The sequence below is a fragment of the Gopherus evgoodei genome, chromosome 22 (genome assembly GCF_007399415.2).
Source record: "Gopherus evgoodei ecotype Sinaloan lineage chromosome 22, rGopEvg1_v1.p, whole genome shotgun sequence".
NCBI classification, from domain to species: Eukaryota; Metazoa; Chordata; order Testudines; family Testudinidae; genus Gopherus; species Gopherus evgoodei.
In genome coordinates, this window is record NC_044343.1 from 801,596 (window position 1) to 816,945 (window position 15,350).

General features: G+C 39.9%; 1 protein-coding gene across 3 annotated transcripts in view; it reads left to right on the forward strand.

Moving 5' to 3' along the window:
* The window catches only part of INSR (insulin receptor), a 116,179-nt gene that overhangs the window by 22,547 nt on the left and 78,282 nt on the right, over positions 1-15,350 (forward strand). For all 3 annotated transcript variants that reach the window (XM_030540061.1, XM_030540062.1, XM_030540060.1), the window contains exon 2: positions 8,046-8,597. In XM_030540061.1, the coding sequence (XP_030395921.1) occupies positions 8,057-8,597 (541 nt within the window). In that variant the 5' untranslated portion in view covers positions 8,046-8,056. The remainder of the gene's footprint in view (positions 1-8,045; positions 8,598-15,350) is intronic.

The window sequence follows — 15,350 nt, forward strand, 5'->3', positions numbered from 1 at the left end:
ATTAACCTGAATGTGTTACCAGCCCTATCTTAGTTGCACTTGTGGTTTATGCATTGAATATCAACATATTGTGATGGTTTTTCTCTCTGTTGCTTCTCCTTTTGCTAGAGGAAACCTGTGTTTTAAGTGTCATGTTTAAGTTTTAGTTGGTAGTCGATTTATGTTCTTCATGAAGACTAGCTTGATTTTTACCTTTTAATAATACTCCTGAACCCTTTTTTAAAAATTACATTTTAATAAAAAATATTGTCTTTTCTGGCAAGGCACTTGAATCTACCAGTGGGAAAATAATGAAAGAAAAATGTGCTTCCCTAGCCATCAGTTTTGCAGTTTGTGTATGGCTGCTGAGAAATGCACGTTCCTTGCTTCAAAGCATCCTTAGAAAAGTTTGTTGAAGTTTTGATGCTTGGCACCGATTAACTAATAATCATGTTACTGCTCCTGACAATTCCTCTTTGTTGCCCCAAATAGCATGTATTGGCACTTCATTAGAAGCAGCAACAAGGCCTCCAGCACAGTTGTTGGCCTCTTGATATGGCCAAAAATTTAAAACTGTATTTGTTGTTTTGAGATGTCTTGATTTTTAAATGGGAAAATGATGCTGAAAACATTTGCTTTGTTAGAATGAACAACCTCATTACCATGCAATTTCCCCCAGTTCCCTCCAAGATTATTTCATATCTTGCTAGCTATTACCTAATTTAATGTAAGGCTAGTTACTAGGTTGGCAGAAATAGTGGATATAGATGAGATACTGCTAAGCTAAATGTAATAGTTTGTTTGAAATTTTAAGGCTTTGGGGGAAAGTGCCACTTTGTGGGTGTCACCCTCAACATGCCTTTGCTGTCCTGAAAGCATCCTTCCCCTTCTAACTTGCTCTGAAGAAATACTAAAACCATCCATGTACAATGTGTTTAATTTTCTCCCAATATTTCTCATGTTTGGGGTGCTCGGTGAGAGAGTTTGTTGCATGCATTTGAAGCATCGGTGGGGTAAAAGAGGTTCTTGTTATCTGGTCACAAGATTCCCTGTCCCACTTTTAAAAGCACACATTCTGATGTGCTGTGTACATTATAAAATTCTTCTGCTAATGATTTTGGAAGCAACTTGGATGTAATGCAAAAAAATTCCTATTGAGCAATATTATTTCTCAGTCTCCAAATATTGTCAGGTTTAATTTTTATTTGCAATTAATCAGATTTATGAACAATTGCTATGAGGTTTTCCTATAAATTAAATACAATTGTTTTTTTAAAAATACACATTACGGGTCTGTGGAAAACTAAGATCAGAATATTCATTGCCTTTAAACGGCTAGGTTGTATGTTAGTTTCACAAGAATCTCACACCAGTTAGTAACTTCTTAAAATGGCAACACGCGTGGTGGTTGTATAATGAGTGGGGCTTATGTATATTGTGGCACATGGCCAAAGGCCTTGTGCTTCCAGCACCCAAGAAGCGTGTTGTGGGAAACAAGCCTTCCCTGTATGTGTCCTTGCACGCCCTTACAAAGATCTTTGCTTCTCTTATGCTTTCAAATGAATCAAACAAACAGAACTAAGCATTTTAAAGACTAATCTAATGTACCTTTTAATATGTAACTTTGAGCATGTTTTACTGCAAGATCCCGAAACTCTAGTGCCTTTGAATGCATTGGACATCAGTAAGCTACTGCAAGAATAGAATGGGTTCAAGGTGGACATGGGTGGATGAGCAAAAAATTAGGCCTTACCTGTGTGGCGAGACTCCTATGTTCATGCAGGGGATGGCACTCCTCAATCTTGATTCCTTTATAAGCTGTAGCACCTATTTTCTATTGGTATTTCTATTGGTGCCTTGAAATTCTGATTTAACAACACAGTCAGTAAGCAAGCCAGATCTCAAATATTAAATGGCTTAGTAATTTAAAGAGGAGAACCCATTACTGTGCCTCACTTATTTACAAGCTGATCTAAGTGGTTCCTATTGTGAAAGCATATATTGGGACAGCTTTAAAACAGTGACTTGCCCCCAAGATACTTGGATTTCATTTTGTATGTCTGTGTTCAGTGGAAGAGTCTCTGTTAGGAAACCACAGAAATGATTTCAGAGTGCGTTGTTGTTGTTGCATATAGTCTTTGTGAAGGGGGGAAAAAATTCAGAGTGTAGCTTTCATATGCATGTTGAAGAGAAAGCAAAGGTTGCAGGAAAAAGTTACAACAATCTTTAGAAGAGCTCTTTTCAGAGTGAAGTAGCTAAGGTGGCTTTATTCTATAAGAGAACCCAAGTGATATTTTTCAGAGTAGCAGCCGTGTTATCCTGTATCCGCAAAAAGAACAGGAGTACTTGTGGCACCTTAGAGACTAACAAATTTATTTCAGCATGTTAGTCTCTAAGGTGTCACAAGTACTCCTGTTCTTTTTCCAAGTGATAGTGTTTTTTTCAGTTTAAAGTTATTACTGTAAATGTCAACTGTTAAACACAACTGTCTAATTCATGGTTTGATTTGTATTTGAAGTGGACAGAAGGCCTCTATAGTAAGTTGAACTAGACTGCCTTTGTGTTCAGTGCTGTGTCCTTGGACTCAAACATTGAAAAGTACTCTTGGACTGGTGGCTAACTTGATGTTTATGAAAGAGGTAAAATCTGAATTCACTTGCCTAATGTTACTCCTTTTGGCTGTATTAAAGTAAATGTAATAAAACCAAGTTAAGACAATCTGTTGGCCAGCTTGTGAAGTACTGTGGTTTTAGGCTGAAAGCAAATCTTAGTAGTAGTATGTGTGCTAGGTACTTCCATGGACTGAATGCAAGAATAGTGCAGTATTATTTTAAGATTCATTTTGTCCTTACTTGAAAACCACATTTTGCAATTAATCTGCTAGAAAAATGGCTAAATTATTCCAATTATAATTAAAAATCACTTGCTGCCTCTTGTGTTGATAAGGAGCTTTGAATGTGAATTCTAAAGCTTTCAGCCACTCAATCCTCACATAAATTCTGATTCAGGAAGGGATTTCTGCACATGCAGAGAAGTCTTTACTGAGAGAGCAAAGCAACTAGACAAGGAGAATTCTCAGAAGTATGAAAGTTATAAACGTATCATGTTTATGTGCTAATTAAATTAAATGTCTATGGAAAATTGTTTAACACCTCAGCAGAAAGCAGGGATGAGATATCAGTGATAGAAATCAAAGTTAAATGCATTACATGCCTTACAAAAGTTTAAAATGAAGAGGCACAAAATGCTCTGTCTAGACTGAACATGCCTCAGTTGTTGGTGTTTTGAAAAGTAGCCAACTTTCAGTCTTGAATTTCCATATAGTGATACTCAGTTGCACCACTAATAGTTAATACTTTAATTTGTGCAGTGCTGGCAGCATGCTAAGTATTTTACAGATAAGTATGGAAACTATCCGCTTGCCACAAACAGTTCTGTGAGCATGAACAGGGTCTAGATTTTAGAAACCTCCCTTTTAAAGCAGTTATTACATCTAGTGCCATAGATGTGCATGTTTATAATACAGCTGCATAAGTCTACTCCAGCTAAAAGCTTACTGTATAAAATCATCTTAAGCTTAAAAAAAAAAAAGTTTGACTTCAGATCAATAGGAACAGATTTAAATAATTCCGTCTTGGAAGATTTGACCTTGATCTGTGGTACTTATCTAAAGATCACAGGTAGAAGGAATTCAAAGTAGCAGCCATGTTAGTCTGTATCCGCAAAAAGAACAGGAGTCCTTGTGGCACTTTACAGACGAACACATTTATTTCAGCATAAGCTTTTGTGGGCTACAGCTCACTTCTTTGGATGCATAGAATGGAACACACATTCTATGCATCTGAAGAAGTGAGCTGTAGCCCATGAAAGCTTATGCTGAAATAAATGTGTTAGTCTGTAAAGTGCCACAAGGACTCCTGTTTTCTTTTAGGTAGAAGGAATGACCATGAAAGGTGCTTACTGACAGTGAGGTATTTGAGTAGTGGCTAAAGAGTTTTAAGAACAGAATTCCGTGTAAAGAATATTTAGAGGTTTCTTCTCCTGTAACTGTGACCTTTTAAAGGGATTCAGTCAAGGGTGACAGTCTGCAAATTGTACTTAAAACTTTCATCTCACAGCAACAAAACAGTGCACACATGCAGTGCTCCCGTGGCATCTGATGCAATCAGAGCATCAGAGATGTTTGTATTGGTGTTAATTGAATTAGGTTATTGGTTCTGGATGGTATAATTGAGATAGAAGTTCATAAGTTGCAATAGAATTAAAAAATAGAGATGAAAAGTCTGTATGATCTTGCACTGTTTTGTTTTAAAAGGCATTTACTGGTAGCTGCACTGGAAGATTGCTAATTAAGTACACAAGTAGATATACTGGTACATTCAGGTATGGGAGTTAGACATACAGGTAAATGTTATTAATTATAACTGTTTTAGATTAGCATTGTTGTTTACATACAGTTTGATAAGTAGGTGATTGGTCTGACATTGTAATATCCAAACAGAAATTCCTGGATCTTCAAATATAAATTTTTGAGAGAGGAGCTGTAGAGTCTGAATCAAAATAGCGGTCACCAGGGATCATTCTGAGGAATGCTTCCAGAGGAATTTTGATAGGGTAAGGAGACTGCAGTGTCCAATGCTGTTAGAGAGAGACACATTTAAATAACTCAATACATAGTCTGAATACTAAGGTTAGAACCAGTTACTAAAGGAGTTAGAAGTTTAACTAACACTGGGATAGGCTTAGTATGTCTCATGTTACTCACTCACATTTTGGTTAGTAGCTCCTGCTCTGCAGATTGCCTCTTGCAAATAAAAGGTAGGATTGATGTATAAAAGCAAACAAACCAAGAAAAAAAACCCACCCAGATTAATGCTGATTTTCTGTTCTAGTAAGTGTTTTAGCTCACTTTCCACTTGACTTTTATTTTGTGGTGCCAGAATGTTTACAAGCATCCAGGAATACACACATCTTTCTCCTATGACAGGAAAAGAAGGGTATATGTTAACAAGATTTTAGTATCCTCCAAGTGATGTCAAGGACAGGTTAGATGCAGCTGGTGCAAATTGGGATTTGACTGCTTCTACCATCTGACCTTTTCACTTAGGCCTTTTATCTCTCTTCCTCCCCATCTGTGTTTACCTGAAGCAGTTATCCTGCATTTGGGAAGGCAAGCTGTTACCAGCAAGGGTAGGATTCTGCTTCATTATCTGTTTCTACGGATGCTGCAATGAAACATATATGCTATATCTGACCATCCAGAGGCTGTGTACACTTGTGGAACCCTCCTTGTATCCAGTGCTGATTAGTAAGAAAGTTTGCCCTGCCATTGGCATAACATCTTGCACAACATGATTTTGTTTTAATATTTCCATGAACAGAATTTTTTTAAAAGAGAACTTGTGATTCAAAAAGGCAAAATATTATCCTATCAAACCCGCTCTCTCCTACTAAAGGAAATTCAGGAAGATGGAAAAAGGGTTGCCAGTTTCCATTTAGTCCATCCCCTGAGATAGTGTATAGTGCTCCTTACAAGGCTTGGTCCTGTCCCTTTAAAAAAAATGCCAAGAAATGGTATTTTTGTTAAAAGTACCAAGAGCCCTGTACTGTGGATATGTTATCAGTCCAAGTGCCACGTGCATTTTTATATGTATGCAAATTTTACTGCCTTGTAGATTAATCATTAGACCTGTATTTGTTTTTCTGGAATCAGTTCATTTCCCTCACTTCCAAAAATCCTTTGATGGTAACTAGTATTCCACACAATAGTTGGTGGAGGTGGGTGGCAGGAGTTGGGGGGAATAACCTTTTTCAGTCAGACTAGGAAGGCAATTGAGAGTTAGTGAGGGGAAGAGATTCAGGGAGGATGTTCTAGAGCGGTCATGGTATTGGGCATAGAGAGGAGAATTTTGCATTAACAGTTTGTGTGAAAGGGAAAGAGCAGGTTGGTGCTAAAAGAATAGAGGGAGTGAAGAGAGGTCTAGAGAGAGAGAGACAAGATCTGACAACAGCTGGAGCAAGTCCACGGAGGGTAGGAAAATCACCGAAGATAACTTTGACTTGATACTGAAATATATGAGCAGCCAGCAGACCTGATTTTGAAGAACAAGGTGATGCATTTGTGCATTCTGTGCAGGTGAGCAAGGGCTTGTGGGTCACAGGGAACAGAGTGGCAGTAGGCAATACAGCTTGTTCAGCCCGGGGTGATTGAAAAGGGAAAGAAGAATCAGTAGACAGAGTGAGGGATGTCTGCCTCCTCTCCCTACTGCCTTGAGGAGAGATGGACTGAGCTGAAGATTCAAAATTAGAACCCAGATTTGGTTCCTTCACTTGGCAGTGTGGCTAGACAGAAGGCCTGAGCTCTGTGATGCAATAGTTGAGTAGCTAACTTCAGCAGTGGTTTGTGTGGGGCTTTGCAAGACATCTTATTCCTGTAGTAGGCTTTTTCAGTAGACTCTGTGTTTTGATACTGTGGTTCTCAGCCTGGTTTTGTAAAATGACTCAGTCACATGTGGATTTTGTGCTGTCACTCAGTCCTGCACCAGTTGTTGCAATTGATCTCCTTGGTGAATTTGTTTTCAGTGTCTAGAGCAGGGGTTCTCGGGACAAATTATTTGGTGGCCTCAGAGTGCTGGTGGCCATTCCTCACACTTTTTCCTAAAATACTTATTAGCTTTAGAAAAAACCAACAAATATGCGCACATTCACGTCCAATTTATTGTAATTTATTTACTGCTAGGTAGTAAGTCTGCTGTGAAAAGTGACTATTAATAAACACAGAAGTATCACTTTTCACAGCAGATTTACTCGGCCCTGGCAAGCCTGGGGACAAATAAAGCCCTGGATGGGAGGTCAGGGGAGGCAGCCTGGGACTGGACCCTGAAGCCCCACAGCCTGAGTTCAAAGCTCTGTGTCTCCAGCAACCAACACCAAGGCAGTGTACCCAGGAGCAACAGGGAGGGGGAGGGGCCGCTACTTTGCCTCCCCCACATCAGAGTCCAGGAGACTGTGGCTGCAAGAAAAGCCCTGGATGGCCTCATTTGAGAGATGCTGTCTAGAGTTGTAAATACACCCAGGTTTCTTTGGTTCCTTGTTTCATTGGTGCCAGGGGCAGCTCTAGGGTTTTTGCCACCCCAAGCAGGCTGCCCTCGGCAGCGTGCCTGCGGAGGGTCCGCTGGTCCCGCGGCTTCGGTGGACCTCCCGCAGGCACGCCTGTGGGAGGTTCACCGAAGCCGCGGGACCAGCAGACTCTCTGCAGGCACGCCGCCGAGGGAAGCCTGCCTGCTGCCCTCGCGGCACCAGCAGAGCGCCCCCCACGGCTTCCTGCCCCAAGCATGCGCTTGGCATGCTGGGGCCTGGAGCCGCCCCTGATTGGCGTCTGATCGTATGTTTCTTGTTTTTCTTCCAATTTGAGCCATGTGTGATTGTTCACTTTCCCAGTTTTCTCTCTGGATTATTGGTTCTGTTGAATAAAATGCTTAACTAGATACTGCAGGGAAAAGATTTCTAGCCTTGGAATGTAAAAATAATAAAATAAACTAATCTAGAAATATCATAATTACCCTCTCAATAAAGGCCAAGCTAGAGTATAGGCTGTATTCTTTCATTTTCACAAAATTTCCTTCACTCTCTGTCCCCCGCATATAATGCCATATTGCCCAATTATGCCATTAAATCCTTTTGCATTAATTGCATAATCTGACAAGAGGTAGGTATGTTGTTCTCTTTAAATACTTGCCAAAAATCCGCTGTTGAATAGATACGTATTCGTCTTTTGTGAATGCCAGATGGCTGTCTAGAATACTGTTACTTCAGTGTGGAGACTCCATTCACAGCAAACAAAAAATTCTAGAAGTTGCAGATAACAAAGACCTATGAAGTCTTCTAGCCCCCACTGACAGGCACATATATGCAGGATTGTTCCTTGCAATATTTCCTAGTGCTTAAGCCATACTACTTTAAAATGTACCCAGTCATAGTCTGACTGTGCTGTATATTGTACAGCAGTTGAACATACATTCTTTTAGAAAATGGTCACTTAATTATTTCTGTTCTTTACTTTCCAGTTTGTGGGAGCATGGACATCCGGAATAACCTGACTCGGTTGAATAGGCTTGAGAACTGCACTGTGATTGAGGGCCACTTGCAAATATTGCTGATGTTTAAAACCAAGCCTGAAGATTTCCGTGAGCTCAGCTTTCCCAAACTGACTATGATTACGGACTACTTACTGCTTTTTCGGGTATATGGCTTAGAGAGTTTAAAGGGGCTTTTTCCCAACCTCACTGTGATTCGAGGAACTCATCTCTTCTTTAACTATGCTCTGGTCATTTTTGAGATGGTTCACTTGAAAGAGATTGGCCTTTATAATCTGATGAACATTACTCGAGGTGCAGTGCGTATCGAGAAGAACAATGAACTGTGTTACTTGTCCACAATTGACTGGTCTAGGATTTTAGACTCTGTGGAAGACAATTACATCGTTGCCAACAAGGATGACACAGAAGAGTGTGGAGATGTGTGTCCAGGAACTGTGAAAGGAAAAAGCAACTGCCCGCCTACTGTAATAAATGGCATTTTCATTGAACGCTGCTGGACCCATGATCACTGTCAAAGAGGTAGGAATACAGAGCAAAATATTGATTTTGATTTTGAGAATGCCCTGCCGGCAGCTTTTGCACCATCCTTGCTGCCATTCAGTATATATTCTCTCATAAACTGCTACCTTTTATTTCAAATGTGGATTTACATTTTTCTTCAAATGTAAAAAAGAGCACAGTTAAGAAAGTTTATGGCATTTTAATTTTTCAAACAATTTCTTATTGCACAGCTTTGTTTTTAAAAGGACCTCTTTCTAAAATAGCTAATAATACCCTAAGCTGCATATTCAGCTCTTTAAACTGTTCCTGTAATTTTGTTTTTACCTATCTTTCCTAACCCCACCCTGGTTATGTGACTAATTAATAGCAATTTCTTCAAGATCACGCTTCCCCAAAACATCATCATCCACCTGTCATCTAGCTTCCTTATAAAGAAAATTACTAAAATTTTAAATTTGGAAACAGTTTAATGATCTGTGCATATGTGCAGATGCGCTCTCTCCAAATGAAGAATGTGATTATATATAATATTTATATTTCAACTCTGTATTTGTATGGTAACTTTAAAAGGTAAATACACATTTAGTTTGCTTGCTTGCAAAGTCATTCTTACACACACACACACACACACACACTTCCTTGCATATTTTCTTTTCCTTTTACAAAACTTGGTCAAAATATTTAGAGTGGCAACACTTGTAATTGACATCCAACTTGAAAAACATACTTGATAAGTTGTATTTTAACTTATCTTTTGAATTTAGGAATGTACATATACCTATTCTCTGACACCTGCCTGCCTCAAGCTTTTTGTTAATTGGTTTTGATCAGTCATCGGGGTGAAAGTGTTAACAAACATGCACACTAGTCTCCTGGTAACTATGGCAGAGATTAAATGACAGTTCTGTAGCTGAATGCGTTACTGGACCCTTGCTGCTTCTGTTCTTGTGCCATCCACAATAATCTTCAACCAGGTTAATTTAGTGTGTGACTATTTTGCTAAGCTTAAGGTAAGCTTGTGTGAATTGTACTCTGGTTTTCCTTTGTCCAGAGAACCCCCTGGCAACTCCTTATGCTGTCAGTGTCTTGAAATCTGATATTGAAATCTGCATTTCTGGGGCTTACCTGGTGACCTCAAACAACTATTTTTTTAAATGACTGAGGCTGAGATGAAACGCGGTCAGTTGATCTGTCAAAGTTCTCAGTAAGATGATTGTTTTGGAGTAAAATAAACCTTGCTGAGGTTTACATTTGGAGTTTAACGAATTAAACTTAATGCAGGTTCTTCATTTTGGTATTTGGTGCTTAGATGCTAAGGTGATGGGTACTTTAAATCAGTGGTTCTCAGACTTTTGTACTGGGTATCCCTTTCACGTAGCAAGCCTCTGAATGCAGACCCCCCCCAATTAAAAACCCTTTTTTAAATATATAGTTTAACACCATTATAAATGCTGGAGGCAAAGCGAGGCTTGGGGTGGAGGCTGATAGCTCACAACCCCCCACATAGTAACCTCACGACCCCGAGGAGTCCTGATCCCCAGTTTGAATCCCTGCTTTAAATGCTCAAGGTAGATACATAGTGACTGTACAGAATATGGAGGGAGAATTTTTGCCTAGTTTTGTGTGATTTAAATTTCTCTAATGTTGGCTTTCCCTCTTCCTCCTACTTTGTTCATAGAACCACAGAATATTAGGGTTGGAATAGACCTCAGGAGGTCATCTAGTCCAATCCCCTGCTCAAAGCAGGACCAACACCAACTAAATCATCCCAGACAGGGCTTGGTCAAGCTGGGCCTTAAAAACCTCTAAGGATGGAGATTCCACCACCTCCCTAGGGAACCCATTCCAGTGCTTCATCACCCTGCTAGTGAAATAGTGTTTCCTAATATCCAACCTAGACCTCCCCCCCCTGCAACTTGAGACCATTGCTTCTTATTCTGTCATCCGCCACCACTGAGAACAGCCGAGCTCCATCCTCTTTGGAACCCTCCTTCAGGTAGTTGAAGGCTGCTATCAAATCCCCCCCTCACTCTTCTCTTCTGCAGACTAAACAAGCCCAGGTCCCTCAGCCTCTCCTCGTAAGTCATGTGCCCCAGCCCCTGATCATTTTCATTGTCCTCTGCTGGACTCTCTCCAATTTGTCCACATCCCTTCTATAGTGCAGGGACCAAAACTGGACTCAGTACTCCAGGTGTGGCCTCACCAGTGCTGAATAGAGGGGAATAATCACTTCCCTCGATCTGCCGGCAGTGCTCCTACTAATACAGCCCAATATGCCGTTGGCCTTCTTGGCAACACAGACACACTGCTGACTCATATCCAGCTTCTCATCCACTGTAATTCCCGGGTCCTTTTCTGCAGAACTGCTGCTTAGCCAGTGGGTGCACAGCCTGTAGCAGTGCATGGGATTCTTCCTTCTTAAGTGCAGGACTCTGCACTTGTCCTTGTTGAACCTCATCAGATTTCTTTTGGCCCAATTCTCCAATTTGTCTAGGTCACTCTGGACCCTATCCCTGCTCTCCAGTGTATCTACCTCTCCCCCCAATTTAGTGTCATCTGCGAACTTGCTAAGGGTGCAATTCATCCCATCATCCAGATCATTCATTGTTCTCATTTTCTGCTTGGAGAGGTATTGTCATTCTCCGCACTGCAACATTTCCTCTAGCTACAGGAATCTTTCTTTTAAAAAATAGTTGTGTTGCTGCAGAGACAAGATACGTTAAATAACTTTTGAATCCTCCCTCAACCTGTTTGCATTGCCTGAAACATCATGAATAATTGATATATTGATGAATACTTTTGCTGTTCAGCATTTGAGCTGTAGTGAGTTACATATTGTGTGGTAGAATTCTCCTCTCAGATATCATAGACTGATAGAAAATCCACATGTGTAGGGACAGCAGAAGCTCAAAGATAAGCCTCACATCTGCCTCTAGGAAGAGAAATTTGTCTTTAGTCTACTGCTCAGCTTTCTCAGGGCCTTAACAATGTGAGTATAGTAATTGCTTCCAATTATCTTAAAATAAAGAGCTGTCTACCTCTTTAAACAATGTTAGACTTCTTCACTACATGGTGAATACTTCAGTTCAGAAGGGGAAGTGTTCTGAATGGGAGCTGTGCTCTTCTGAAAATTTGGCCCCAGTTGTGGGTGCTGAGCATGCTTTAAAGTTTCTGGCTTTCTCACTTCAGGGAAGCTCTTGCAGCTCATCCTTTAAGGTATCTGAGTCTTAAAATTTACTGCTCAATTCCTGCCCATTCCCCAAAATAAAATAGAGACAGGCTTGATTCTGATTGTGACTGTTACACAGCAGTTTATTTGTATAGCAGTTTAAAGAGAGAGAGTCACTCCTTCTGGAGTCACTCTGCTGTCTCTGTGGTTCAAAATTATGCTGTGATTGATGTTTGGAGCGTGCATTAAATACCTCTATTCATCATGGAATTTCCCTTACCAAAGTTATATATTTGGAGTGAGCAAGCAGAACTTTAATTTTCTAGGTAATGCTGCTAATAGAGGGATCAGTACTTTTCCATTCAGAAGTGACTAAAGGGAACAGCTCATTTTAAAATTTTACCTGTCAGGCTCTTGTAACTTACTTACCATTATGCTCTTGCACTTGGGATTTCTCACATGCTCTTTTCCTTTGCAGGACATGAGCATGGTCTGCTTTTCAACAACAACAATTTTCAAAGTCACAGCAAATTCGATTAAACATTGCTAGCCCTGCTCTGAGTCAAGCTTCCCAGATAATTCTGCTTGAACACTCAGCTCCCCGCAGAGAAGACCCCATCTGACAAACCTTACCTTAGTCTGTCATGCTGGGACACCGCTGGTGAACTTCAGTAGGGGAGCATGATGTCTGGCGTGACTAGTGCTAGAGTGTAGCTAGGGAGGAGCAGACCTAGAGAGCAGGGCTTCTGTCTGTCCAGTTTGCCTCTCTGGTAACACTCCATATATTTCCCGAGCCCAGCTTCCTTTTCTCCCATCACCTTGTCTACTCCGTATCCCTGACCCACTTCATATTTACTGTTTCCCTTTATGTTTTTACTAGGGCTGTCAATTAGTCGCAGTTAACTCATGTGATTAACTCAGATTAATCACAATTAATCACAGTTTTAATCACACTGCTAAACAATAGAATAGTGGTTGAAATTTATTAAATATTGGATGTTTTTCTACATTTTCATATATATTGTATTGTGTTGTAACTGAAATCAAATTGTATATTATAAATATTTGCACTGCAAAAATTATTTTTGAATTCACCTCATACAAGTACTGTAGTGCAATCTTTGTCCTGAAAGTGCAATATACAAATGTAGATTTTTTGTTTGTTTTTGAGTGTAGTTATGTCACAATGTATAACTTGAGAGAGTGCTAGTCCACTCAGTCCTCCTCCTTCTTCAGCCAATTGCTAAGACCACCAAGTTTGTTTACATTTACAGCAGATGCTGCTGCCTGCTTCTTATTTATAATGTCACCTCAAAGTGAGAAAATGCATTTGCATGGCACTTTTGTAGCCAGTGTTGCAAGGTATTTATGTCCCAGATATGCTAAACATTCATATGCCCCTTCATGCTTCTGCCACCATTCCAGAGGACATGCTTTCATGCGGACGCTCGTTAAAAAATAATGCATTAATTAAATTTGTGACTGAACTCTTTGGGGGAGAATTGTATGTCTCCTGCTCTGTTTCTACCCACATTCTGCCCCATATTTCATGTTATAGCAGTCTCGGATGATGACTCAGCACATATTTGTTTTAAGAACACTTTCACAGCAGATTTTACAAAATGCAAAGAAGATACCAACCTGAGATTTCTAAAAATAGCTACAGCACTGGACCCAGGGTTTAAGAATCAGAATGGCATTTCAAAATCTGAGATGGATGAGGTGGTGGAGCATGCTTTCAGAAGTCTTAAAAGAGCAACACTCCAATGTGGAAACTACAGAATCCGAACCACGCAAAAAGAAAATCAACCTTCTGCTGGTGGTCTCTGACTTGGATGATGAAAATGAACGTGCATCGGTCCGTTCTGCTTTGGATCGTTATCAAGCAGAACCCATCATCAGCATGGACGCATGTCCTATGGAATGGTAGTTGAAGATCAAGGGACATTTGAATCTTTAGCACATCTGGCACATAAATATCTTGCAACGCCGGCTACAGAAATGCCATGCAAATGCCTGTTCTCATTTTCAGGTGACATTGTACCTAAGAAGCAGGCAGCAGCATCTTCTGTAAATGTAAACAAACTTGTTTGTCTTAGCGACTGGCTGAACAAGAAGTAGGACTGAATGGACTTGCAGGCTCTAAAGTTTTACATTGTTGTTTTTTTTCAATGCAGTTATTTTTTGTAGATAATTCTAAGTTTGTAAGTTCAACTTTTATGATAAAGAGATTGCACTACAGTACTCGTATAAGTTGAATTGAAAAATACTATTTTTTACAGTGCAAACATTTAATCAAAAATAAATATAAAGTATGCACTGTACAGTTTGTATTCTGTGTTGTAATTGAAATCAAAATATTTAAAAATGTAGAAAACATCCAAAACCATTTAAATAAATGGTATTCCATTATTGTTTAATATTTTTAATCGCTTGACAGCCCTAGATTTTACTCTTATTTTTATCAGTCCTAATACTAAAAACATTGACTCCTGCTTCATAGCTAACTCTGTTTCAGCAAACAACTATCCATAAGGCACATGTCCAAGTCTCTGAATCGCACTCAAACAAATAACTAACTCTTGCCAAGAATTTTTTAGTTGAAAATCTATAAAGTGTTATTTCCAAACTAAAAGTATCTATTTCAGTAAGATCTCCCTCACTCTGAGGTCAGAGTTAAGGTTGTGCATGAGAGCAATTGTGATAGATTGAATGCATGTCTCAGGGACAGTTCTCTGTGGGAAGAGGATGGTCAGTGAGGTAGAGGGTGGTGGTGGTTGGTTTTTTGTTCTTTGTTTTTTTTGTTAAGGTACACTAACTTAATCTATAAAAGTGACAGAGAGTCCTGTGGCACATTATAGACTAACAGACGTATTGGAGCATGAGCTTTTGTGGGTGAATACCCACTTCGTGTGACATGTCTGTATTCACCCACGAAAGCTCATGCTCCAATACGTCTGTTAGTCTATAAGGTGCCACAGGACTTCTTGTCGCTTTTTACAGATCCAGACTAACACGGCTACCCCTCTGATACTTAACTTTAGTCTAAGCTCCATATTTCTCAAATGAGAAGCCTTTACCCTAAGGTACGCTACTGAGATGTGTAAAAAAGGAAGAAAGGTGATATGGGTGAATAAAAATGGGCTATAAAACAAGACGAGTAATACCTGGATATCTGTCTGAGAGCTGCATTTGCACTGAAATGAGGTTCTCGTGTCCCTCCCAAGTAAACTGTCTGTAGCATTCTCTGAACATCGTGTTTTCCAGTATCTGCAGAATCAGAAGTCTGTGTGACTTACTAGTACAGGTTACTTACCAAGTCTGCAGATATGCGCTTTCTTCTAGCGCCTCACATCAGAAGCGAAGGAGTACCTCACCAGTTCATACAGTCTAGACTGTATGGTAGAGCTAAACCTATTAAAACAAAAAAGTGGAGGGCATGTGTAAACACTTGAGGAGAAATTCAAAAGTGAATAAGGTGGTGTAAGTTATCAGTCAATAAGTAGGTCTAAGGGGCTATGATCTGGTATGGGTTTGCATGCTGAAAAGCTTCGAGAGGGACATAGCAGGAAAAGTAACTAGACAAAGGTTGTTGGACTTTG